The sequence below is a fragment of the Cyprinus carpio genome, chromosome B12 (genome assembly GCF_018340385.1).
Source record: "Cyprinus carpio isolate SPL01 chromosome B12, ASM1834038v1, whole genome shotgun sequence".
In the NCBI taxonomy this organism is placed as follows: Eukaryota; Metazoa; Chordata; class Actinopteri; order Cypriniformes; family Cyprinidae; genus Cyprinus; species Cyprinus carpio.
This window is the reverse complement of record NC_056608.1, coordinates 18,413,907-18,440,963: the sequence shown is the minus strand read 5'-3', so window position 1 is coordinate 18,440,963 and position 27,057 is coordinate 18,413,907. Positions and strand designations below refer to the sequence as shown.

At 35.5% G+C, this 27,057-nt stretch overlaps 1 protein-coding gene across 2 annotated transcripts; it reads left to right on the top strand.

The window, feature by feature from the left end:
• The first annotated feature begins 144 nt into the window (after nt 1-144).
• Nucleotides 145-25,461, top strand: llgl2 (LLGL scribble cell polarity complex component 2). Of its 2 annotated transcripts, XM_042735844.1 has the most exons (26): nt 145-368; nt 8,630-8,762; nt 9,543-9,640; nt 10,160-10,241; nt 10,638-10,753; nt 11,927-12,085; nt 12,402-12,564; nt 13,407-13,539; nt 14,247-14,301; nt 14,671-14,825; nt 14,954-15,165; nt 15,425-15,492; nt 16,569-16,722; nt 16,835-16,939; nt 17,851-18,143; nt 19,109-19,256; nt 19,416-19,566; nt 19,695-19,811; nt 20,959-21,125; nt 21,207-21,468; nt 21,545-21,707; nt 21,818-21,846; nt 23,005-23,052; nt 23,503-23,545; nt 23,641-23,702; nt 24,465-25,461. In XM_042735844.1, exons 2-26 carry the CDS (start codon nt 8,688-8,690, stop codon nt 24,467-24,469), a joined length of 3,063 nt encoding a protein of 1,020 aa, XP_042591778.1. In that variant the 5' UTR covers nt 145-368; nt 8,630-8,687; the 3' UTR covers nt 24,470-25,461. The 2 variants fall into 2 exon arrangements, with proteins under 2 accessions (XP_042591778.1, XP_042591779.1); XM_042735845.1 differs by lacking the exon at nt 23,005-23,052.
• Nucleotides 25,462-27,057: the final 1,596 nt, after the last annotated feature.

Sequence of the window (27,057 nt, the reverse complement as noted above, 5' to 3'; positions counted from 1 at the left end):
GTGTGTGGAACTCAAGTGTTAAAATAATATATACGCTTAATCTGCATGTTCTGATGTTTGTTCAGTGGGCCGTGCTCTAATGAGTTCAGTAGTTTGAGCGCCCCCTGCTGGCCGCACTATGAACTGTCCCGGAAGGCGTTTGCTCAGGGAGGAGCCAGAGCGCAAATCAGCAGCAAGAGCAGCAGGAAACACTTAACTGATAATCCTCAAACACTGTGTCCATACACAGACCTCGAAGCCGAGGGAAACACAATTCGAGCCTGCTCTTCGTCACCGCCCGGTGTTGTTTTCCTCTTCACCTTCAGGATAACTGAGCAAACCCGCTTGAATCGTGGACAGTGCCGGGACATCGGGCCGCGGTGAATCAGGTGAGTCCTGCCCAGGCCCGTCGACTGCTGCCCCGGCCACAGGTGTTTCCACTCACCGACTCTGTGGATGTGTCTCAAAACGTACTGAGCTGTCTAGATAGTGAGCAGACGAATATCCATATAATACCTACAAATGCTGTCCAGCTAAGAAGCACACTTAGCGTTAAGGCACAGCCAGTGAATTCTAACTTACAGCTCTAAATAAACTTAACATATGTTTTTGTAATGTGGGTGCATACTGTCTGTTTGCAGATTAATGTGTTGTTTAATCTCTTCATTTGCATTCTGAGGGCTGTCCAGCTAACTAATGAATAACGTTAAGTCTAAAACGAAACTACCTGGTCCTGACCTTGTTCTCCACTGTTGCCCGCACTATCATGAAGCTGCACCTTTCTGAATGAGAGAACAGAGAATGTATTGTTAGTCCTCTGGTTACTTCAATCAGCGAGTGTGAAGCAGATATCTGTTCCCTACTGTGAACATACTTTCTCGTACTGGTACTTTCAATTTGCACAAGTGTTTCAATGGCGTTTAACTTATTTATTTTGTTGGTTACGCCAAAAAAGGTGTCCCACTTCGTCCACATAGAGACTCAGATGTCAAACTGAATCCAAGTATGCTAGATATAACTGATATGACAAGCTAATTAAAAAACAAAATTTTGATAATTAGTTTTTTTTTTGGTCTGATAACAAGACAAGCTGATAAAAAACTGATAGTGACACAAGAACTAATCGACTGTCCTGCATTGTTTAAACCCTAATCAAAACACCTTTTGATAAGACCTTAATTAGGGTTTTTTGTTTTTTTGGAGCTGACAGTCAAGGGCAAACTAATATCTATAATATATATATATATATATAATATATAAAATACACACAGATATATATGTATATATTATAAATGCTATATATATATAATAAACACACAAAAATAAATGCTCCAAAAAATTATTTTATGAAATCTGCGTGGGGCTCTGTTTAATTGTTAAAACTAAGTTATTTGACCTATTAATAGCATTATGAGACCTGCCAAATGGTTCTATTATCAGTACTTCGGACCATAAAGTTAAAAGTTGTGGATATTTGCTGGAATACATTATTTTTTTCTCTGATCAGATCAGAGACTACAGTGTTGCTCCTGGCTTCAAGTGTAAAGTTAAAGTGCTTTGAATTGGCTGTCCTTGGCATAGATTGGCGAAAGGCTGTCCCACCGGTCTAACAGGTTGAGAATCGAGAATAAAACCTCCGCCTTTTCGACTCTCATGTTGCTTCACACTTAGCCATGTTCCTGATGTTATGTTTCTCTGGTTTGTAAAGCGATTAAATTTGAGTCATTCGCTTTCATATTTAATTTGTGGATTAAACGTATTGTTGCAGACTTCGGCTAACAGTTGTGCCGCAGACAATAGCGTGATTAGGACTGTTGGCATAAAGTGTAATTAATCTTGGGTCATTTCATTCAGAAGTCCCCTGTAATGTGTAGCCGGATTGAGCTTTGTCCCTGTGGAGAGCCAATGCAAAGTACTTGTACAGTGTGATCTCAGATAACACATTTAAAATTGTGTTAATGCACGTGACAAACTAGCCTTCGTTTCAAATCCGTCATGCTTGTTTACACAAGGATTGACCTGAAATACATGTCAGAGAAGGATGTTTTTGTGAAACGCAATGCCCCCCAAAAAAACTAATTTTAATCTACCAGGATGTCTTCAAATTGTTGCCAAAAAATAAAAAACCTCAGGTATGCAAACATTCAAAAGTTTTTATATATATATATATATATATATATATATATATATATATATATATATATATATATATATATATATATATATATATATATATATATATATATATATACATACAAAAATGAATACATTTGAGTAAGGATGCATCCATTGCAGGAGTAAATGACTTTTTAAAATTTTTTAGTCATTTTAAATTTAAATAATTTCACAATATTACAGTTTTCATCAAATAAATGGTGCCTTGATGAGCATAATGAGAATATTTTTTGCATCATTCAAAAATAAAAAAATTAACGTCCCTGAATTTTTGAACATTAGTGTATGAATTGCCTTGTTTGACACCTGTTTGTGTTTATCATTGAATTTTTATTTTTTTTTTTATCTCTGAGATCCAGAGAACTTGAACTTGTTGCCATCAGTTACTGAAGAGCTGCAGGTAGACGATGACTGTTTACAAAAGACGTTTGTAGGTGTGGTGGCACTCCGTCTCAGTGTTTACCTTTTTATTAGGTATCCTGTATCAACTGCAGCTAGTTGGTTACCATTCTGATGTATCAGTTTGAGACATCTGGGTGTAAATGTGGTTTTTATGCTTCTCTTCATGGCCCTTCTCAGAGAAGACAGGAAAGGCTTGAGTGTGGGGACTGACATCCTGTTGTGGGACACACCCCACAGCCATAGACAAGATCTTATTTTTACATTTTCACAGAGAGGAAGAGAAGGTAAACAAAGGCTTCTCACTTCCACAGCAACAAGCGGTTAGCGTGGGTGATAGCATGTAGGGGGAGATCAGCTTTACAATGACCAGTAAGAATGAGAGGAAGTTCATCCAGCACTTCCTCATCCTCTCCAGCTGTTCTTACAACAAAAAAAAAACGAAATTTTACCTCCTACACGGATGGACAGTTTTGTTCAAACAACAAAAAAAAAAACGGCTAACGTCTGTGATCATACCACTGGTCATAAGTTACTCATTATGGACTTTGTTTTAATGAGTAGCTGCGATAGCTTTTATGACAGTATTGACTCAGAATACACAGGCCTGTCGGTCCAGAGCTGTGTGCTGTGCATTGTATTTGTCGATGATATTTGTTATGCTTAAGGCCTATGAATTTTTTTTTGGGGGGTGGGGGGGGTGCATAAACTTCAGCTATAATTGCAAATAAAATGTAAAAACTAACAAAATACTTTAGTTTTAAATATTGTTGATAAAACCAAAATATGTTTTTGACATACACTACCATTGTAAATTTTGTAGTCCATAAGATTAAAAAAAAAAATTTAATACTTTTGTTCAGCAATTGCACGTTACATTTCAACACAAGTGACAGTAAAGTCATTCATAATATAACAACAAAAAAAAAATTCAAATGTTTTTTCTTTTAATAAACTTTTTTTATTAAAAAATATTAAACTCTATTCAACATTTATAATACTGTGAAATATTACTTAAGCACAAAGGCATCATATTAGATTGATTTCTGAAGGATCATGTGACCCTGAGTACTGGAGTAATGATGTTGAAAATCCATATTTGCTATCAAAGTGATAAATTACATTTTAGAATATAATAAAATAAAAAGCAAGTATTTTAATTTGTAATAGTGTTTTTATTATATAACTGTTTTTACTGTATTTTTTATCAAATAAATGCAGCCTTGGTGAAAAAAAGAGAGACTGCAGAACAATTATTATTTAGCCCTGATTCATGAGTGTCAGAGTTTAATTAAAAGAAAGAACCCACTGACTCATGTGATCCTAAAATAAAGATCTTTCCAATACAATACCCTCTCTATCCGTTTCGTCATCTCGTGGTGGTTGAACTGGTTTTGGTTGTGTTTGCATGGTGTTTTCTCACTCAAACAGGGTGTAGCTGATGATTATTTCAGAGCTTGACCTATTTGTACTTGACTGTCTTTCTCTTGACCTCAAATATAATTTAGTTGATTCTTTAGTGCCCTTTTACCCATATTGAGTCTAAAAATGGAATATGCAATTCCTTGATTTCCCAGAATGATCGGCATGACATATTTCACGTGCTGTGTGAAACCAGGTTATGCAGCTGAGGGACAGCGTCTGTGGTGAGAGTTCACTGACAGTTCCACGCTCATGTCAGGGCAGGTTCTCCACTCTTGCCTTCTCCTCTGATCTTTGTTTCCTGTGGGATGCTATGCTGAGAATGTAGTGATGTCAAACTGACTGTTAAGTTGAATTTGATGAAGTATTTCAGGTATGAAAGACAGAAAGTGGTTTTAAAAATTGCATTTTTTTTTTTATTGATTTGTTGTTCTTGCTGAGGCAGCACAATTAGTATTGTTCATAGTTTACAATCATAATTACTACTCAAAAAATAATAAAACAGAAAAAAAACCCCATAATTTTTCTAAAATTTAAAGAGTGTGTGTGTGTGTGTGTATGCATGCTCACATGGCTGAATTTATTTGATCAAATACAATAAAAACTGTAATATAGTGTGTGTGAAATATTATCACAATATAAAGTAATAGTTTTTTTATTCCTGTGATTTTAAAAAAAAAAAAGTGGTTATTTATTACTCAAGACTCAAGAGTCACAGGATCCTTTAGAAATTATTCTAATAATAGGAAACATTTCGTTTTGTCATCACAGTTGTGCTGCTTAAAGTTTTTTTCTGTGTAAGTTGTGCTGCATTTTTTTTTTTTTCAGGATTCTTTGATACAATAGAAAGTTTTTATAATTTAAGTATTTTCTGTCAGTTTTGATCAATTTTATGCATGCTGGCTGAATAAAATAAAATAAAACATCTTTTAAATAAGAAAAATCTAACTTTTGAAAGGGAGTATGAAAAAAATAACTTTTTTTGTTTTCTTTTTTTTTGTTTTTTTTGTTTTTTCATTTCGGTTTCAATGTCTTTGAGTTTAGGTTTTAGCTGCAGGTCTGTTGTTGTGAGCTCTTGTCCTCAGAACAGAGGCATCTCTGTGATGGAGTGAAATCATGGAGAAGAGGAACCTGCTCTGCTTAAACTGGCCATCAGAAACTGAAGCTTTAACACCTGAATTGTTGCTTCTCTTTTTAACGATTGCTTTGTGCAACCAGTAATAGAAGTAGGCTACAGGAGTAGCACAACTACTTTACATGTAGTTGCCTCCCGTAATAACAGTCGTCGAGTTGGGTGGGACGTTTTGGTTCTGGCAGTGTGGCTCAGTATGTGTTGTGCTGTGTCATGAAATGAGAGAGTGTTGTTGGTCTCGAATTTACTGTGGTCTTGCACAGGCCATTTTTAAACTAAAAAGCAGTTGACCTCTCCTGACCATAGGGTGCTATTTTTCTGGCTGCTGTCCTGAGGGTATGAGGCCGAGTCCTGGCTAGTAACACTTCAACGAGTTAGTCGTCAAACATGTTTGTGTAATGTGATGTCAACTCTCACCATGACCTTTAACAGAGGAATCTCCAAGCATTGATTCTTCAGCAGTATCACTGTTTACTGCAGGGCTTTCAGAACTGGTTCTCTAAAAATAAAAAAAACTGTTGCAAATTAGCTTTCTGACGACCAAGGACCTAAATTTAATAAAAACAATTTGCTCCTTTTATTGTGTGGAAATTCAAATAAACCCCAAACTCATCATATAACAACAAAATAATAATAATACATATTATTATTTTTATTATTATTATATTATATAATATGGTTAATAATATAATATTTATTATATTTTTTTAAGTACTCAGTTTATTTATTATTATTAGTGTTATTCTATCATTTATATGTTGAGTAATAAATAATAAAATACTAATACAAAACATGGCAATATTTCAATGTGCCTAAGACCTTGTGGCTTAGACCAAACTGAAATGAACATTTATTTGTTTTAATATGTATTTTCACATTGAAACCTGGCATGTATAACTTGAAGGACAGCATATTGGAAAGTGTGCAGCTTCAAAAAATCCAAAATTCTTTATGTAAACAAAAATAAATAAATCTAGGGTTTACTTTAAAATCATGTAATTCTGCCATAGTTACAGTAGGTGATTCTTTCCTTGCTTCAAACTGATGTTTTCATGTATTAGAGCTGCAATTTAATCCATACTTCCTCTGCTAATGTACCATGTCATTTTATATTCCACTGCCATGAATCTGTCGTTTGTATGGTTGAGCTGATTACACCGAGCATTTCTTTGGTGGCTTCTTAGTTCCACATACCACTTCTCCTCAAAGTCTATCAATTCTTCACACAGGCCTCCTACCTCTAATTTAGACGAGCTAGAGCCGCTACTCCCACATCAATGCCCTCACATGCACCTCCGCCATAATTCCTCCCAGCAGGATTCAAAACAAACTGCAGTTTGTTTTTTCTACCTCTAATTAACTTGGGATTAGTTGGATGGAGGTATAATATTGATCTCTGAGAGCAAAATTGTCTGAAACTGCTTCATGAAAGTGATCAATATGGTGTTCAGAGATTGTTTTGGACTTTCTGGCCTCTTTAGTTGTGAATGAATCGCGTCTTCACTCCATTCCAGCTCTCCTGCTGTGAGTTTTCCCTCATAAAGCCAAGCTCACTCTTAAGTAGAAGACCTCCCACTTTACCATTGTCCCTTAAGCTAAGCTTTACAGAGACTCTCTCTTTTTTGTTTAGTTTGTTGGCTGGTTTCTTCAGGGTCCTGTAATCCTTGGATTTCTGGTCCTAAAAATAAGGAAATAAGAGCTCTTTTCCTTCTCTGGAAGCATTCGTAGCCACATGCTTGATGACTAAATGTTCTTGGCTAATAATGGCGATAATCACAGAAATATGTGTCTGAGCCGAGTGGGGCAACTGACTCACTGGGAAGGTTATGCTTGGGAAAGACTGATTGGGGCAGGGAAAAACGTCCCTTTTCCTGTTTATATGCTGATGTGATCAGCCTGGAGAAAGTGTGATTAAATTATGAGGGCATTCTTGTCTAGACACGCTCTCAGGGGAGTTCTTGTGTGATATGACGTTAATGTTACCTGGATATGTCACTCTGAATGCAGTTCTTATTATCAATAATCAATGTCGAAGACTCTGACTCTATGTTTGTTTTCTTCTTGTTTTCCTTGGCTGCATCCTGGTAGCCTCACTTTTTCCTTGCAAAATTTTTTCATCAGCCTGCTGATGCTGTATGTGTGTGTGTGTGTTTTATGTATACACACATTTGCATGTAGAACGTTACGTTAGGACTACTTCCCCTTTTTAACATGTACCATGGTAACCATAATTTGTGTAGTTTTTATGGGTATTGTACAGGCAGACTACAGTTCAGTAATGGAGTTAGAATTATTATTATTAAAATGAAACATTATGAATATCTTTCAGTATCAGTTTTGAATAAAACGTTTTTATTAAAAAGTAAATGACCCTAATCTAACCTAAAAAAACTAATTTCATGAACGTTTTTTTAAGTATGCATTTTTCTAAATAAAATACAGACCCCAGAGTTTTGAATAGTAGTGTATTGAACCTAATCTAACCTAAAAAGTCTTTTGAGCTTGGACTTTTTTTTTTTACCCATTTTATTGTCTCAAAACACTCTTTATCAACAAGCTACATGATTTGAGGTATAATTAATGTTTGTAGCAAAAACTGTTATGTGCTGAAATTTAATACTTCAGTTTCAGGTTAGGGTTAGTTTCTAACAAACATGAGTTATAATAATTATGATGCTTGCATTGGTTGCTGTAGCAAAATTGTTTTTAAGGAGCAAAATAGCCAATGGCAACTTTGTTTCCACCCACAACAAATGCAAACCGTTTCAAGCTTCGGGTGAAAAAAAACTGCCGTCCATTCACAGGTTATTCTGTATTGTTATACTTTGAGTGGTCTCTTTAATGAGAAGCCGATAGCACCCCCTCTTTCTCTGTCCATTTGAAAGGGGCTCTTTCTGATTCGGCTTCCCCAGAGCAACAGGTGTTTTCATCAGGTGCTGTTTGCTCAGATGACAGGGGAGGGACTGTAATAGCGTTCAGCTCTGAACAAAAGCTGCTTCAGTCAGGACTGCAGAGATTCGCAATCTCCCTGCGGGGGCTGGGCAGAGAGGGCGAAAGAGAAGAATCTCGGGGTGTAGGGGGGGGGTAGTTTCAGTCAGACAGTCCACAACTCCTTCCTTGGAATTCCTGATCCTATCAGATCCATTGTGTTTTTTGTGGAGTAGTAACCCTTTGCAAAGTCAGTTTGAGTTGTGCACCCATTACAGAGCTTCAGCTTGTGCCTTTTTAAAGGCATAGTTCACCCAAAAATAAAATGGTTACCCTCATGTGATTCCTGACCTGACTGAATTTGTTGCATGAAACACAAAAGAAGATGGATAATGCTCTTTTCCATACAATGAATATGAATGGTGACCATGGCTGTAAAGAGCAGTAAACTGTGGATGAACTGTGACTTTGAGTCTTGATTATTCCTTTTTGTTGTCATCGCTATTCATTAGTGTAATGTATTCACATTTAATAGTTTTATTTTTGTCTGAAAGGCCAGTGATTATTAACCCTGTACCCCTCGTCTCTTGTCAGGTGGCTGAGGAGAAACCGTGCGAGAGGGCAGCGCGAGGTCCCTGCTCGTTCAGGGACGATGAAGAGGTTCAGGCGTCATGGGCACGAGTCTCAAAGGGACAAGCACAAACAGGATCTTTATCAGTTCAACAAGGTGATCAAGCCCACATCTTCTGTTGGATCTTTGTTTTGCTGTTACACATACACAATACTGGTTCTGTGCTATTTTTAAAGGAGCTCTCTTGCTGACTGTTCGTGATTTATAATTACTTAAATTTATGATCTTTTTTGGCATTTAATGTATTTAATGTACATGTTATACCATTAAGCTTTCATATTGGTAGGAAAATGCAAGGAATGCCTTAAAGCTTCTCTTTTGTTGACAACAGCTAGTTTATAAGTGCTGCTTGTTACAAGTTTGTGAAGGTGATTGGTGCAAGTTGCGTTCCCAAATGCACGTTTGTGTGGAGCAGCATTTACTAAACGGGGATGCTTAGAGAAACTGAAAGCATTGGATCATGAGCTGCTAGCATATAAAAGAACACAGTGCCGCCGTTCACTCTGAAACATGCAGTGCTTGTATTTATTTTAATTAAATCCCAGCCTTTCTGATTTGATAATTGCACTAAACCTTAATGCAATTTTGGTGTGAATTTTTGGTTAATCACGCAGCCCTACAATTTGGCTCTATTCAATATAATATAGAATTGCCTTCCCTCTGAAGGATGCATGCAGTCATGCTGCCTTATAATTTGCCCAAAATGAGGCATCTTTAAAAGCAGCATAATTGTATATGTTCCATTTTGGAATAATCTTTGAAACAGTATGACTATGATATTTTTAAAATGTGAACTGCACATGTAATCAGCGTATACCAGAGCCATTGTATATAATGTAGCATTTCTCACTCTCATTTCTCCCCTCTCTGCTTTAGACTGTAGAACATGGCTTCCCGCATCAGCCCAGCGCTTTGGGTTTCAGCCCCAGCCTGCAGCTCCTGGCCATCGGTACCAGATCAGGAGCAATCAAACTGTATCCTTCATCAACCAGAAGACATTTCCACACTTTGGGTTATTTGACCTGTGTATAACGTAACTCTTCAGTAGAATTAGCACATTCCATTCCCCTGTCTCTGAATCCTGAGGGCAGAGTGACTACAATGTGATATGATGATACTGTACTGAGATTTCCTGTAGCTCATCTCGTGGTTGTTCTAGTGGCTCAGTGGTACACACCCATCATGCAGGTACTTTGAAAGGCGGAAGAGTTTATATTAGTGCGTAGTGCTGTGAACGCATTTCCATATAACATTTTTTTTTTTTCCCATACTATTGCGTAATTTTCTCTGTTAGTCATTTACAGAAAAGGAAATAGAAATGAATAACTGGTATGTGGCTAACATTGTGTGTCTGGTATTTAATAGTTATTTGCAATTCAATATATTTTTGTTTTATTTAAAAAAAAGAAAAGAAAAGCAAATTGAATGTTTAATGTCACAAAAGCAAGGTGCTGTGTAAATGGTTGCCATGTGTTTCCTTAACCAGTCTACAGGTATGGAGCTCCAGGTGTGGAGTTCATGGGACTTCACGATGAGAATGCAGCGGTAACACAGGTGCACTTCCTACCAAATCAGGTACAGCTTTAAACTTCAATACTTTTTTTTTTCTTTTAATTTCCATTAAATTCACCCTTTGGGCTTCGGGTTTCAGTGAATCATCAGTGGGTTTGGGTGAGGTTGTTAAAAAATTGTATTACAAAAAGTTAAAACACAAAGCAACCTTTTAATGATATGCATAGATTAAAGTTTGTGGGGTGTATCAGAAAAATATTATACAATGGAGTTTATTTTATATCACATTAGCTATGATTATATAATTTCAACAAAAAAATGGAGATATTTTTATTTGTTTATTTATTTATTTTAGAAGAACAGATGAACTGTTTTTTATTTTTATAATTTTATTTACTTATTATTAGAAGAACATACACATTTTAACTCTACTGGCCCATAACATCATTTATTTAGCAGGTGGAGTTGGTAACATTACTGGATGACAACAGTCTGCACATGTGGACACTTCGGGCCCATAACAGCATGTCCGAGTTGCTTGAGATAGGACGTTTCACTCTCTCTGGTCCACCTGGGTGAGTCAGGAACACGCCTAGAGACTCACCTCAGTCTAATATTATCATGCTTGAAGATGTTTTTAACCTGCTGGGATGCTCATGCACTCACACCCAGCGAATGAGACGTGAGCACTGACTCACACTGACCCAGACGTGACTGATACTCACTTGTGCTCTGAATCCATACATAGATGTACATATGCAATCAGCTGACTTCCATGATTCAAAGTAGCATTTCTTGCAGCCTATGATGTCATATTCTATCCTCCCATGAATGGTTATTATTTCTCATACTTCTGTTATTATCCAGCAACAAGTGACAGGGTATTTTGATCTCTTAATCTGCATCCGAAATCGCATACACTCTTGAGTATGTACTTCTAGTATGATTGTAATCCAGGGGCCTGTTTCATAAACAAGTTTACCAGATAAGTCAGGTTTATTTCAGTTAGCCTGACTTATTGTCAATTGATTTGGTTCAAAATAAGTCAGACTAACTGCATGTACTACATTCATCATGTTGTCATTGTCATGTGATCTACCAGCCAGGTGTACTACATTCATGATGTTGTCATTGTCATGTGATCTACCAGCTTCAATTGCATGGCGCCCACTATATAGTATTGTTTTTTTTGCCCACTATATAGTATGCGGTTTTTTTTTTTATTTTTATTTTTTGTTGTTGATAATTAATATTAAACATCAGATATGTTCTGGTGGCGCCACATTTGTATAAAAAACACAATAAAAATTATCACATTTGTATGAAATTTGCAATCATAATTATTATACATTTATATAGTCTTGTATTTAGGCCTAAAAAGAATTATAATTAAATATTGTAAGAGATTAAAATATTTATATTTATAAAACATGAAACGGAATATTTAAATTATAAGATATTATAATTAAAATATTTATGTTTTAGTTTGTATTGGTATTGTAATTGCTTATGATTATTGCTAAAAAAAAATATTTTATATGCCTTATAAAGGCATGGGTAAACTTTAATAATGCATTATATCAAAAAAGTAAAAAATAAAAAAATAAAAAAAAACAATGTATATAACCTAAATATAAACCAGCATACAGTTTTCATCCAGTGTCTAATATAAGTGTAACTGGGGTAGTAGTAATAAAAAAAAATCACTAGCATCATTTTGACCCGCTTGTGATGTGAAACATTGACAGTGCACCTCCCAGTGTGACGCGGGTCACGGCGGTCCTGGCACACTCATCGGGTGAGCTGCTGCTGCTGGGCACAGAGGGAGGACATGTGTTTGTTGTGGAAGTGCCAGGCTTCAGAGAGCTGGAGGAGAACAACATCAGTGTGGAGGATGTACAGAACAGGTCAGACATCATGTTGATCTGAATTATGAATTCATGCCCAGAACAACTTTTTACACAATCTAGCAAAATACAAGGTTTGGTCACTTTACATACAGTATGAACACTATTTAAAGGCAAAAACTTCAAATTAACATATTTAATAGACTTATCCTCAGCTCTGTAATCTCTTAATTAATTTTGTCTATATACACACACAGAGTGTACAATCTTTAAATGGTTTCAGTGGAATGGTATTATGCAAGAGTTTCGCATGCCTGAGACGACTTTTGCAGTTACGCTTTGTGATCGCTGATCTGTTCACCGCTACTTTTTCCAGAATTCCAGAGGATTATGTTGGCCGCAGGAATCTGGAGTGTGTGGAGACTCTGCATGAGAACCCGCTCAACCCACGGCAGGTGCTGATCGGCTACAGCCGAGGCCTGATGGTACTGTGGGATCTGGACCGACAGCGTCCCATCCAGCACTTTCTAGGCACACAGGTACCGTATACTTGCAGTGTTATCGCTTCTTTATTCAGTTCAGTTCAATTCAAGTTTATTTGTATAGCCCTTTTCATGATACAAATCGTTGCAAAGCAGCTTTACAGAAAATTGTATGTCAGTTAACGTACATATGGCAGAAATGTACATAAAAAAGCAATTAAAGACGTAATCAAACAGACGATGCACACTATTAACAGCAATTATTATATGATGCAATCAAACTTATAGCAAAATTTGGTAGTTCTGTATGTTGTATCAGGGTTGGCATCATCTGAGGTCCTCTGAGGTGTTGGCATCATCTCTTCTCAGTTCTAGATCCAGACTGAAGCTTCTGTAAATCCTAGTTACCACGGGATGTCAATAGAGACATAATTAGCATAGCTGCTGTTCCAACCAAGCAAAATTGATTTGTTTAACCCAAGCTAAAGAATAATAATTTGCATTTGATCAGATATAACTGCAGTGCAAGATTATGAGATGCATTATTTGAAATCTTGGCATAATTCACAAAATTCAAATCACAAATTATACTACTGATGAAAAAGAACGGATTGAATGTTAAGCACTTTCGTTTCCATATAACTATAAAGTATGATATAAGTTCATCAGCATCAGCATGCATTGATTTATCCAATGTTGTAGCAAAAAAAACAACATGTGCTCCTGCGACCAACTGAGAAATTCGCAAAAGAGTGACCAATGGGAACAATGAGTCTGGAGCCCTGCTGTAGAGGAAGTAACAGTACATCAGTCTAGTTGAAAATTGTAATCCAAGAAATTGTAATCTCTATCGCTTCTAAGAGGAGGCTTGTAATTGTTTCTTTTTGTGTCCTCTGCAGCAACTAGAGAGTGTTTGGTGGATGGAGGATGGTGAGAACATACTCAGTTCCCATAGTGATGGTAGCTACTGCCAGTGGACAGTGACCGGCGAGGATCCGCAGACGGAGCCTGAGAAACAGGAGATGCCGTATGGTGAGACCACATTACCGGAGTCACTTGTGTTTTCTGTTACAACAGTAAACGTGTTCCAAAACCTATGCTGTGCCTGAAATTGTCTACATTTGCCTTTCAGACTATATTTAAAAAACAACTCTCAACTCAAAAAACAAAATAATATACAATAAAATAAAAACATCACATTCTACTACACTACACTACTAAACTAAATTTTGCGGTAAAAAAAAAAAAAAAGATTTTTTCTTAATTTTACTTAAATAAGTATACATAAATAAATATTTACAAAATTATAACATTTTTAAAAAGGAAAACAAAACTACTGATCTCAAACTTCTGAATGGTAGTGTATTTCCATCATATTGGATCTGTAATATGACCTACAATGGTTGGGATATCTCGGTCCATTTCCATTTACAAATATGACGACTAGCGATGACGAATAGGGAAGTAGGGAAATTCAAACTCTGATCCAATGAGAAGCCTTGAAGTCTCCTGCCTACATAGTTAGCATTCTAACCGTTAAAAAATGGTATGTTCTCTACCATTTGGTGCCTAATATTATACCTAAAATGTTTGCTTTTTAGGTATAATATTACTAGGTTTTGGAATATAATAAACTAGGTTTTGGAACAAAGCCTCTGTTATCCACATGTAAAATATACAGTATATTCATATTGAGCTGTCTGTCCTTACTTCCTTTAATGAGCAATATCTTCACACAGGTTCCTTCCCATGCAAGGCCATATCCAAAGTTATACAGCTGCCATCAAAACAAGGGTGAGTATATTCTTTATTAGATAGTGCTGTGAGTGTTCACTCGCTGATGCTGAGACGGGTGTGTTTGCATGTGGTGTCATTAACCCAGAGTGCCTCACTCTATGACTCACACCGTCTGATTAATATTTAAACCTTCCGTAAACGTTCATATGTTCCTCTCCGCAGTAATGATTTTTCTTTTACTGATAATCTCTAGCCTATTTTATCATACTGTTCCTTTAATTTCCTGTTGCTTTTATTGTTCTCTTTTTCTTCAAAATATTTGAAAAGGCTGATTTGGAAAGTTCTGGAAGAGCCAAGGGGAATTTGTCATTTAGTAAACAATTCCTTATCCAAAGTAATGTGTCTTTTGTCCTTTTGCCCCCATAGTCCCCCATTCCTCATCTTCAGCGGAGGGATGCCGAGGGCCAGTTACGGGGACAGACACTGCATCTCAGTCATCCACAGCAAAACCCACGAGGCGCTGGACTTCACCTCACGCATTATCGACTTCTTCGTCATTCGCGAGGGAGTGAACCACAGAGGTACTATAGAGAGAGATGCTCCCAAACACACAGTTTTGGTTCCTTTACATGCTTCTACTTCACATTTTTTTCTGCGCTATTATAGGTTCACTTCCTCTAAGTGGTCTAAATGTGTGTCTGTGTCACAGGTGAGCCGAGCGCTCTTGTGGTTTTGGTGGAGGAGGAGCTGATTGTGGTGGATCTGCAGACTGAGGGGTGGCCCGTCATCCAGACGCCCTACCTGGTGCCATTACACTGTTCAGCCATCACCTGCTCACACCACGTCTCCTCCATCCCGCTCAAACTGTGGGAGAGAGTGCAAGCTGCGGGAGCCCAGCAGAATACACACTACTCCAAGAAGGTACAAACCATACGCACACATAAATACAGAAATATTAAGCTGAGATCGCATGTTGCCCAATAATACCATTTACCAGGAAGAGAGTTCTCACTTCAGCCGCCAGTTGCTGGGTTAAATGTTAACTACTGTTGGCTTCAGAACACTTCAACAACTGTCAAGTGTTGATTCTGTGTGGCAGCACTATAGATGTCTCTATTCACTGACCTTGATTTTATTGAGCCATTCAATTCTTGATTCTTGTAAATCTGTCTTTTTGTAGCCTTGGCCTATAAATGGAGGCCAGAATCTTGCCCCAGACCCTCCCCAGAGAGACTTGCTCCTGACAGGGTGAGTAGACTTGTGTGAGCTAATGCTATCGATCTTGGTGTGATCTGGCAGTCTTGAATTCACTGTAAAGTTTTAGACTGTAAAATATGGGGAATTGTTCTGTGAATAATTATAAGCATGTGAAAATAAAGAACATACCAAATATAAATAAATATATCTATATATATATATATCTATATATATATATATCTATATATATATATATATATATCTATATATATATATATCTATATATATATATATATATATATATATAATGTTTGATATTTTATTAAAAAAAAAAAAAAATACATTAGAAAAAAACACTCTTGTGCTCACCAAGGCTGCAATTAAAAAAAAAAAAAAAAAAAAAAATACAGTAAAAACAGTAATATTGTATTATTTTTATTATTAATTTAAAATGACTGTGAAATTTATTTGTGTGATGCAAAGCTACATTTTCAGTAGCCTTTACTCCAGTCTTCAGTGTCACATAATCCTTAATTAATCATTCTAATATGCTGATTTTCTGCTCTGGAAAATGTTGAAAACTGCTGTTCTGCCTAATATTTTTGTGGAAAATGTTTTTTTTTTTTTTTTTTTATCTTTTTTTATCATATTTTTTTTTTTAATTATAAATGAGTTAATTTTTTTTTTTTTTTTTTTTTTTTTTTTTTTTAGTTGGGAAGTTGGTAAGCTTTTCTTTTAGACTGTTTGTGTCTGTTTTCAGTCACTCGTGTCACTATCAGATAATTAAAACTAGAAAGTCCAGATTTTTGTTTTTATTTTTTACCTGTTGGAACATGAATTATTTACATTTCTAAAAATTGATTATTAGTCCAGTAATTCTAGTTAATTTCTTCAAAGCTAGTTGTTAGTAGCTTTGAAACAACTTGTTGGTACTTGGACCCTGTTTAAAATATGTTTGCTCAATACACCTGGGTTTTTCCCTTTTCATGAAAATCATGGGAATAACAAGGAAAAATGTTCTGTTAAGACGCTGTAATGGTTTTGCATGTAGGGATTGAGGAATTGATGGTTAAAATGGATCTTACCTTTTCACTTTAAATATTTTGTGTCCATCTTTCTTTTGAAAGGCATGAAGATGGCACTGTGCGTTTCTGGGATGCCTCAGGGGTCTGTCTTTACCCCATGTACAAGCTCAGCACAGCGGGAGTCTTCCTCACAGACGCCGACCCAAATGACAACATGAACCAGGGCAGTGAGGGAGAGTGGCCTCCATTCCGCAAGGTCTGGTTTGACTGACACTTACTTGTAGAAGTATTATCACTCACACTTCTTGTTGTTTACTGATTTCATCAGACATTTGATTCTGTGTATTTATTGTTTTTAAAAATATCAGGTGGGCTGCTTTGACCCATATAGCGACGACCCTCGGCTTGGCATTCAGAAGATCCACCTGTGTAAATACAGCGGATATCTCACAGTGGCTGGAACTGCAGGACAAGTGCGTTTTAATGTGGGAGATTAAGGGAAGACGTACATCATTAAAGAAAGCAATATTAAAATGTTACCTTTTGTTCAGTTGTTACATAAACTACTACATACGCAACAAGGCTGCATTTATCGGAGTAAGATACAATAAAAACGGTAATAATCTGAAATTCTTACACTTTAAATATATTTAAACAAGTACTTTATTCCTGTTAAAGCAAAGCAGAACTCCAGTCTTCAGTGTAAAATGATCCATCAAAAATCATTATAATATGCCTATTTGGTGCTCAAGAAGCATTTAATCAATGTTAAAAACAGTTGTGCTGCAGAATATTTTTGTGGAAACTGTAATTCCACCAAGATTAAGTTTTAGAAGATTCACATTGATTTAAAATAAATCGAAATCTTTCGTAACATTACAAATGTCATTTTAGTCTATTTTAATCAACTGAATGCATCCTTCCTAAAAAAAAAAAATCTAGGAGCTTTAGAGTTTGTGAAACATTGATTGTCGCCTACAGAGCTATATGTCAATGGATTTATTCTCACTTTCTTGTGCTGAAGATCTGATCTCTTTTCCAGTACAACCAGTTCTCAGAATTTTTAGTGGCTGTTGATAATTAATCATGAGAGAGAACTTGACTGAAGCACTCTGATTTAACTGATTATTAACAGTCCACTTCACATTATGTCTGCCATTTGGAAATGAGCTTGGTGAAAAGCCACTCTTCAGGATCAGTTGCTCTCCTCTTGTCCTTTGACTGAACTACTGAAATGTGAATGTAGCTGTAATGACAAAAAAGTGTATACTCTGTTTTACAGGTCTGGTGAGAGAATTTGTTTTGTACAGAAGTGAGATACTGCTGTTTCTTTTTCATCTGCTTCTGTCAATATAATTTCTCTCTTTCTCTTCCTCCCACTCAGATTCTGGTTTTGGAGCTGAATGATGAGGCTGCCGAGCAGACGGTCGAGGCTACAGTGGTGGACCTGCTGCAGGGTCAGGAGGGATTCCGCTGGAAGGGCCAGGCGCGTCTAGACGTGCGGGAGGAGCCGGTGCTGTTCCCTCCAGGCTTCCAGCCCTTCGCTCTAGTGCAGTGCCAGCCGCCCGCTGTGGTCACAGCAATCGCTCTGCATTCAGAGTGGAAACTGGTGGCCTTCGGGACCAGCCATGGCTTTGGTTTCTATGACTACCACCAGAGGAATAACATCTTGGTCAAGTGAGAAGAATAACGTTTTAAATAGCATTCCAGTTTTATTAGTTCAAAAGATCGATTTGTGACCATTAAAACAAGCAGACTTTCAGGGTTTTAATGAACATTAGAGAATAACCTACAAGATAACTTGAAACTTGTGTTGTTTTATTTAGTTCAGACCGATGATGAGTGACGATACATGTGCTGATGTGTTCATCACAATAGTCTAATTAAAGAAATGTTCCCTTCAAAAAGGGAAGTCTTTATTATAGCTACAGTGTTAGTCATCATGGTGTACTTTTATCATGATAAAAGTGGAAAAACAATGAAAAAAATATGATAAATGTGGGTAAAAAGTGGAAAAACCGCACCTAGTCTGATTCACTTATATTATAGACTGGCTTTTCATTCAAATAATTTATATTAAACCTGTTAAATATGAAACCATATTGTTTTATTTATATTTCTCACGTGATACAATTCAAATGTAATGTTTTCCACATTTAAAATAATAGAAAAGTAGTAAAAACTATAAAATGTTTTTTATTTACCAAAAATAAAACTTCAAAAGTTTGGGTTCAGTAAGTTTTGTTTAATGTTTTGTGAATGCTGTGATACTTCTTTCAAGTTCAAAAGAACATTTATTTGAAATTGAAGTCTTTTGTAACATTATAGTCTTTAATGTCACTTTTGATCATTTTAATGCATAAATAAATAAATAAATCATACTCTCATGTATTTTAGGCTCTTGAAAATTGCGACCTTTTGACTTGATATCCATCAATTTAAAAGAAAATGTAAACTTTACTTACATTTTTAGTTTAATGTTGTAGCCACATTTCAAAATTGTCCATATTAAAATAATTTTAAGCCTTTTATTTCTGAGCCCAAGCTTTACATTTAAATTGTTTAGCTCAAGATTCTGTTAAGACTATTACAAACATAAATTCTATAAGTTGTGTCTTTTGTTGTTTGCTGTCCATTTGCAGGTGCACCTTAAACCCCAGTGACCAGATGGCCTTGGAGGGGCCGCTGTCACGCGTCAAGTCCATCAAGAAGTCCTTGCGACAGTCCTTCCGCAGGATTCGCCGCAGCCGGGTTTCCATGCGAAAACACCACACTAACAACGCAGCTAAGGTACATATCAGCTCTCTTTCTCTAATGCTGCAGTTATTCACCCGACAAATTAGCTAGACATCATGCATGACATTATCTCAGCTGCGGTTAGCATTGCATAATTCAGAGTTGTTAAGGGTGGTGACGGCTTGATAGTGAATATCAGCAATGTTTCTGCAGCTGCAAGAGATCAACGCCAGGCTGGAGGCCGAAGCTCTGCAGGAGATGGAGCTGGCACCTGTACAGAGAAAGATTGAAGCCCGTTCCTCTGATGACTCCTTCACGGGCCTCGTCAGAACACTCTACTTTGCCGATACATTCGTTAGTGATAGTGAGTACTGCAATGTTTCTAATCGTTAAATATAGGGTTATGATGCTTCCCATTATTCCCGCTGTGCCCTCTCAGATGGCATGTGTGTGACTAGCAGAAGACCTTCATGATCTTTCTCTCTTTCTCAGGTTCTCACAGTACGCCCTCACTGTGGGCAGGAACCAATGGTGGAGCTGTTTTTGCGTATGTCCTCCGTGTCCCCTCATTGGAACGAAGGGCGGAGGATCCAGTGGTGGCTCATGCAGGTAAAAGGAAAATTATAATATATAAACAACATTTAATAAAAGCATTTCAGCTCCAAAGCTGATGGACAGAGACAATGATTTTTTTTATTGAGAAAAAAAATTATTTATTGAACATTGGTTTCTTTATGAATAACATTGTTGCTTGTGTTTGTAAGAGCAATAAACCACATTACGTCTTTGTGTTAGTAATTTTACCACAGTTAAGGGGGTTTTGACCATTCTACTTCAGCTAACACTTTTAACCATGATAAAATTACAGTGTGAATTCTTGCATGTTTTTTTTTTAATACCTGCAAATATTCACTATTGTTAAGTTTAGGGTCAATATATTTTTTTAAGAAATTAATACTTTAATGAGTACTTTTTATTATTAATACCTTTTTATTTTAAATAAGTCATGTTCCTTTGAACTCCCTATTAAACAGTTTCAGTTTCCACAAAATTTTATTCAGCACAATCAGCATATTATAATGTTTCTGATGGATTATTTGACACTAAATATTGTGAATTCAGCTCTGCCATCACAGGAAGAAATTACATTTGAAAATATATTAAAATAGAAAAAGTTTTTTTTTTTTTTTTTTTTTCTCAAATTGTAAAATTTTTCTTTCAATATTACTGTTTTCCTGTGTTTTTGGTCAAATAAAAAAATAATCTTTAAAAGTTTAAAAAAAAAAAAAAGCTTACTGTTCATATGGTTTGCATATTTTTTTAATACCCACCAATATACGCTGCATATTGCATGGTTTATTATTTTTTTTTTTTTTATAATTTATTTTATTACATTTTTTTACCTTTGAACTCTATTTATCCAAGAATCCTGAAAAAAATCAGTTTCCATGAAATATTAATCAGCACAATCGGCATATTTAAATGTTTCTGATGGATCATGTTACACTAAAGACTTTAAATGCAGCTGAAAATTCAGCTTTGCCTTCACAGGAATAAATTACATTTTAAAATTTAATATCAAAAATTTCTCAATATTACTGTTTCCTGTGTTTTGGTCAAATAAATTTTGCCTTGGTGAGCATAAATTGTATTGACCCCGAAGTTTTGAACAGTAGAGTGCACAAAACCCATAATATAAATAGTCGAATGTTTACAAAAACAGATCTCCTGTAAAAAAGTGCTTCTCCATCACCAGCTAAAGAGATTCAGTTGATGCATCGTGCTCCGGTCGTTGGTTTGGTGGTCTTGGATGGCAAGGGTGCCCCTCTGCCCGAGCCTCTGGAGGTGGCCCATGATTTGGCACGCAGTCCTGAAATGCACGGTTCTCATCACCTATTGGTTGTGTCAGAGGAGCAATTTAAGGTGAGAATTTACACCATACTACTTATTCTTCCTCCATTGCCGACATAGATTGTGTGTCTTACCGTATTTGTGTGTACACAGCTGTTTACGCTGCCTAAAGTGAGCAGTAAGTCAAAGCTGAAGCTGACAGCGGTCGACGGCTCTCGTGTTCGCCGTGTGGGTGTGGCTTGGTTTGGCTCTCGGACCGATGAACAGTTGGAGAGCAGTCTGGTGGTGCTGACCAATCAGGGTGAGCTACACGTCATCTCTTTGCCTTCCATCAAAATGATGGTCCACTATCCTTGCATACGAAGAGAAGACGTCAGTGGAATCGCATCCTGTGTGTTCACCAAATATGGCCAAGGTAGGAAACGCTCACTTTTGCACAGTGCATTTAAGCATGAATCTCCTCTGAAACTCTTTGTCTGGTCATCCTTTAGGATTTTATCTGATTTCCCCTTCTGAGTTTGAGCGGTTTTCTCTCTCCACCCGCTGGGTGGTGGAGCCGCATTGTCTGGTTGAGGCTCCCCTCCAGATGAGGCCCAAGAACCCGTCAAGTCCCGTCCACAGGGACCAGCCAGATGGAGTACCTACTGAACACAGGTGTGTGTGTAGTTGTGTAATAGTTCAGAAACCATTATTCCCTTCCTGTTGTTAAGGATTGACAAAAGTGTTTTTATATTGATGTTTGTTTGTTTGTTCTGTTTTTCTAGAAATTTCAAAAGGGAGAGTGAAGGATATGGTGAGATTCAGTGTGCTTTTTCCAAATCTGTGTGAATTGTGCAAACTAAGCATCTAATACTAAAAAACGCATGTTCTTAGTGCTTTGTTGAATGCTTCCCCATGTTATTCTCAGAAGTCAATCATGCAAAAGACTTTATTCTGTACTTACGGACACAATCCGTAATTGATGAAACAATGCCACATTAATACTTAGAATTTTGTTAAAAACAAAAGTTATATATATTAAGTCATATTATTAGCCCCAAAAACATACTGGTATTATAAATTATAATTAGTGCTGTCAAACGATTAATCACGATTAATTGCATCCAAAATAAAACTTTGTTTGCATGATGGGTGGGTGTGAGAACTTGAAGTGAAAACTACACACACATGCATGTATATATTTAAGAAAAATGTAATATAATAATAATAATAATAGATAGATAGATAGATATTTTTAAAAAATGTACATGCATGTGTGTTTTTATACATACATAAATACACATATTGTGTAAACAAAAACTTTTATTTTGAAGGTGATTAATTGTTTGACAGCACTAATTATAATATAGCCTTCAAGTGAACTCGTCATTTTGAGTTTTGTGCTTGTGATTAGACAAACTGCAACTGACCAATCACAATCAAGTATTCTAAAGTTAGAAGTTGATTTGGTGCACTCAAAGGCAGCGTTTAATTATATTATATTAATATTAATTTTGTGGCCAGTTGTTGTTGTTAATTAAAACGATCAAAAATGTGTTGTGTTAATTGAAATTATACATGTAAAATTTTAAACGAAAATAAACTAAATAGGAATATTTGTTTTTAAAAAAATGACAAAAAAATTATTTAAATTGAAAATAAAATGAAAGCACGAAATATTAAAATGAAAGTGAATTCTATTATAGTACATAAACAAAATACTAAAACTAATTTAAAAAAACTAAGAAAAACTAAGAAAAATTAAACCAATCACTTAATTACGTAAACTAAAATTAAATGGGAAAACAAATATTAAAATAAAATCTTAATTCTAAATATTAATAAATACTATTATAGTCTAGAAATAATGTTGTGGCTTGCCAGTTGCATCAATTATGAATTGTATTCATAACTCCTCCTCAGAGTGTTTGCAAGCTTTTGCCTGACTGATCAATGTGCTTGTGTGTTCCAGAGAATTCTGCTAGACAAGTAATGGAGCATGCTTTGCTCAACGATGAGAGTGAGTACACGAGGATCAGCAGTTAGACAGCATATTACAGAGTAGTTTAGAAGTAAAGTAAGAGCAGTAGAGCAGTATCAGATTGTTTGTATCTCTGCTTGCTGTGGATGTGTGACATGCAGACGACATGCAAATGGCTTAAAACAATAATCTAAACATGCTGTATGTTTTCACAACAATTCTAAACATGCTAAAAATTTATTTAATCTGTGCAGTCATGTGCACAAAACCTTTAACACATCCCATTCACCATCACAAACACTCCCATTCGCCTGCACAATAATATTGTTGCATTAATACCTGTGAAAAAGTCTTGATTTGTTGTTTATAAAAAAGAACTAGATTTTCCACTGAGGACGCTGTTTGCTGGACTAGTTTTTATAGTGTTTAAATATAATTTGCGGGAAAGTCTTTGTGTATTTGTTTGATTCACATCTTGCTTTAACACAGGCGTGCTTCAGGAGATCCAGAAGTCTCTAGAAGGGGATCAAACGTAAGAAGGTTTAATTTAATGTAGACCCTATTACTTAATTAATATGCATTAATACCCGTAGGGTTTTGAATAATCTACCATTTGTTCGTTTAAAGGACGTTCCTAGAGAACAATCTCAAGACAAAGCCAAAAGCAGGCGATGTGCTAAGCAATGGAGGTAATTATTGTCTGTTCCTGATTAGCATAAATTGGTATTCTCCATTTTAATAATAATATTGTAACCAGCAAGTTTTTGAGAGAACAGTGATCGAGTTTCAAAGAAGGGAGTTTCAACAGTGTTTAAAATGCAGATGTTCCTGTATGTCTTCCGGCGCAGTAGTGTGTTATATAAGCTGTTCACTTACAAGAGGTTCGGGTTTGCATATTGTGCATTAGAAAAGAAAAATGTGCTCTGGGTTCATAATATTTAAATAATTTCAGATTGCTTTGGTTGGAGCAGGTCATTATCACATGCAAAGAAAAATTATTATTACTGTCTTTTTTTTGTATTGTTTATTATTGTAACTGTCTCAAAGAAATGTTCTAATCTCCCCTGTCTTTAAAAAAAATCATATTTTTTGTCAATAAAATAGCAATAATACTTTGCATATGATAACAACATAATAATAATGTAAGATTTGGATTACATTATTGATACATAAAAGATTGGGTTACATAACCTACAGTGTGAATGTAAAATTTTCTAAAAAATTATTTTAAAGATATAGGGTCATATATACTATATATTCTACCATATGCATAAATGAATGAGAAAATAATTTTCTATTTGTTTACATGAATAAATTACTTTGTGCACTACACTGGTAATTGACACATGACATGTCATAATTATTTCTAATACTTAATTGAAATTGTCAGCCAAAATGTTACAAGTTGCTATATGTTCATTTTGGCTCTTTGCTTGCTGCTGTGTCCACAGATTGAGCCTTTAATTCCCAGTGCCTGAACGATTCTGGATGCGCTCTTCATTCCAGACTTGCTTACGATCTGAACACTACTGCTAGAACCACTACTGAACCATGAGAAAGCCTTGCCCTGGAGAGAGAAACCTCCCACTCAAGAGCTTCTACATCCTGAGAGAGGAGAGCGAGGGACCACCACCTGTGCCTGCTAAGACCAAACACTGTATCTCCACTAAATCCATTACATGCTGACCAACCGCCATTCACACTGTTTGCGTCTGCGCAGTTTGCTGCAGCAACCCGAGCAAATGCAGTGGCGTTTGAAAGACTGCCAATCTTGTTTTTAACTTAATTTTAAATGCATGATTTTTCTTTTCTACCAGATTGAGGACCTCAGAATTTGCATAGATGGTATATAAAAGGTGGATAAAGATGCCATTAGCTGTATAATTAGGGTCGGACGACAAGGCGACGTTAGCACTAGATGCTAATAAACCACATCCACATTTAAAACCCTACTGAGTATTCCACAACAGGTAGTGTTGCCTTTCCCCGTCCACACCAATGAGAACAGTGGCTAGATAAAAGTTCTTCTAGGTACTTGGACACTACTGTGTAGTTCATATGCTGTAGTTTCTAGGGTGTACAGCTTTCTGAGGGGCTAGGTTTTTATTTTCTGTTTTTTATTTTAATGTAAAACATTTCTCTTATGCCAATAATGAATGATGTAATTTAGGAATGTAATTTTAAAATATTGTAGTCAAATGTTTTAATATATGTGTATATGAAAATCCGTACCTGTTTTGAATGCTGGGTTCCTTTTACGGAGGGCTGTATTTTCTCATCCAAGGAAATATTTTGGTACTGTCTCCTGAAATGCTTTTAGCGTTTTCTTTTGGGGGGGGTCTAGAATATATTTTTGTAGAATCATACATGATTATGTATGAGAACACTAATTATTATGCTTTGTAACTGCACACTACAGTCTTCTCAGTAAAAGTTTTTTCGCACAAACAGTTCTTTTCTTCATTTTTAATTTTAGAAACAATAAGAGATTTTTTAGCTTAAGACTAAATAAAAAAAAGTCAGTTTTTACAATAATTTAGAAGTGTAATAGCAATTTTGTCTGTATATATATATTATATATGTATATATTATATGTGTGTATATATATATTGTATATGTATATATATTTTATATATATATATATATATATTATATATATAATATATATATATATATATAGTATATATATATATATGTATGTATGTATGTATGTATGTATATGTATGTATGTGTATGTATGTATATGTATGTATGTGTATGTATGTATATATATATGTATGTATATATATGTATGTATGTGTATATATATATATAGTATATATCTATATATAATATATATATATATATATATATATATATATATATATATTATTTTTATTTATTATTATTTTTTTTTATTATTTTTTTTTTTTCTCTATGTGATTCTTGTAATTAGTGTTGGTATGAATGAAATGAGAATGTTATGTGCAGCGATATGCATTACAATAATTGCCCAATTATGCAGTCTTTGTTTTATGCTTGTGATTGCATAAGTTTGAAATGGGCCTAAAATTGCTAACCATGACATATAAATTATAAACAAGATATACATTGGAACAAGTCTATATATTTGAAAAAAAGTTCAATTATATCAAGTAGTGATTAAGTTAATCAATACTAAATTTGAGTTCGTAATTGAACTGATATTTTTTCAAGAAAGAAGGAGCGAAAGAATTATCATTATGAGAACAGGACTCATGACATGACTGTTTTTTTTGTAAGTGAACCATAACTGCACGTCTGTCTAGTCAATTTATGGCTACTTATAAGAGTGTTGTAGCCTTTGAAAATATTTTAAAAGAAGTCTCCCTTTGGTCAGATCAATTGTCATACAGATTCAGCCAAGATTTTTGATCATCTATTATTGAGAGATGCTTTATTCCGTAATTGCAGTAACTCAAATGTTTGCCTGATATCTCTTAAAGGGATACTCCACCCCAAAATGAACATTTTGTCATTAATCACTTACCCCCATGTCGTTCCAAACCAGTAAGAACTCTGTTAGTCTTTGGAACACAATTTAAGATATTTTGGATGAAAACCGGGAGGGCCTGTGACTGTCTCATAGACTGCCAAGTAAATAACAGTGTCAAGGTCCATAAAAGGTATGAAAGTCGTCGTCAGAATACTCCATCTGCCATCAGACGTGCAATCTGGGTTATATGAAGCGACGGGAACACTTTTTGTAAGCGAAGAAAACAAAAATAATGACTTTAGGTTTCAGGTTTTCATCCAAAATATCTTAAATTGTGTTCTGAAGACGAATGGAGCTTTTACAGGTTTGGAACGACAAGGGGGTAAGTGATTAATGACAAAATTTTCATTTTGGGGTGGAGTATCCCTTTAAAGAATTCTGGGAAATAGCTGTTTACACCATTGTGTCACGCGTCACAAGAGAATTAAAAATAAATACAAATAAATAAATAGAATTCTTGTAAAACCATGGTCTATCTAAAAAATATAATAAAAAAATTAAAAAACACTACCATAAAATAATACTACTTT

Excerpts from the sequence above, each read along its gene's own strand:
- llgl2 (XM_042735844.1), top strand. The coding sequence starts at position 8,688 with ATGAAGAGGTTCAGGCGTCATGGGCACGAGTCTCAAAGGGACAAGCAC. Across the intron at positions 13,540-14,246 it reads GAAACAGGAGATGCCGTATG|GTTCCTTCCCATGCAAGGCC; the intron begins GTGAGACCACAT and ends ATCTTCACACAG. Across the intron at positions 14,302-14,670 it reads CAGCTGCCATCAAAACAAGG|TCCCCCATTCCTCATCTTCA; the intron begins GTGAGTATATTC and ends TTGCCCCCATAG.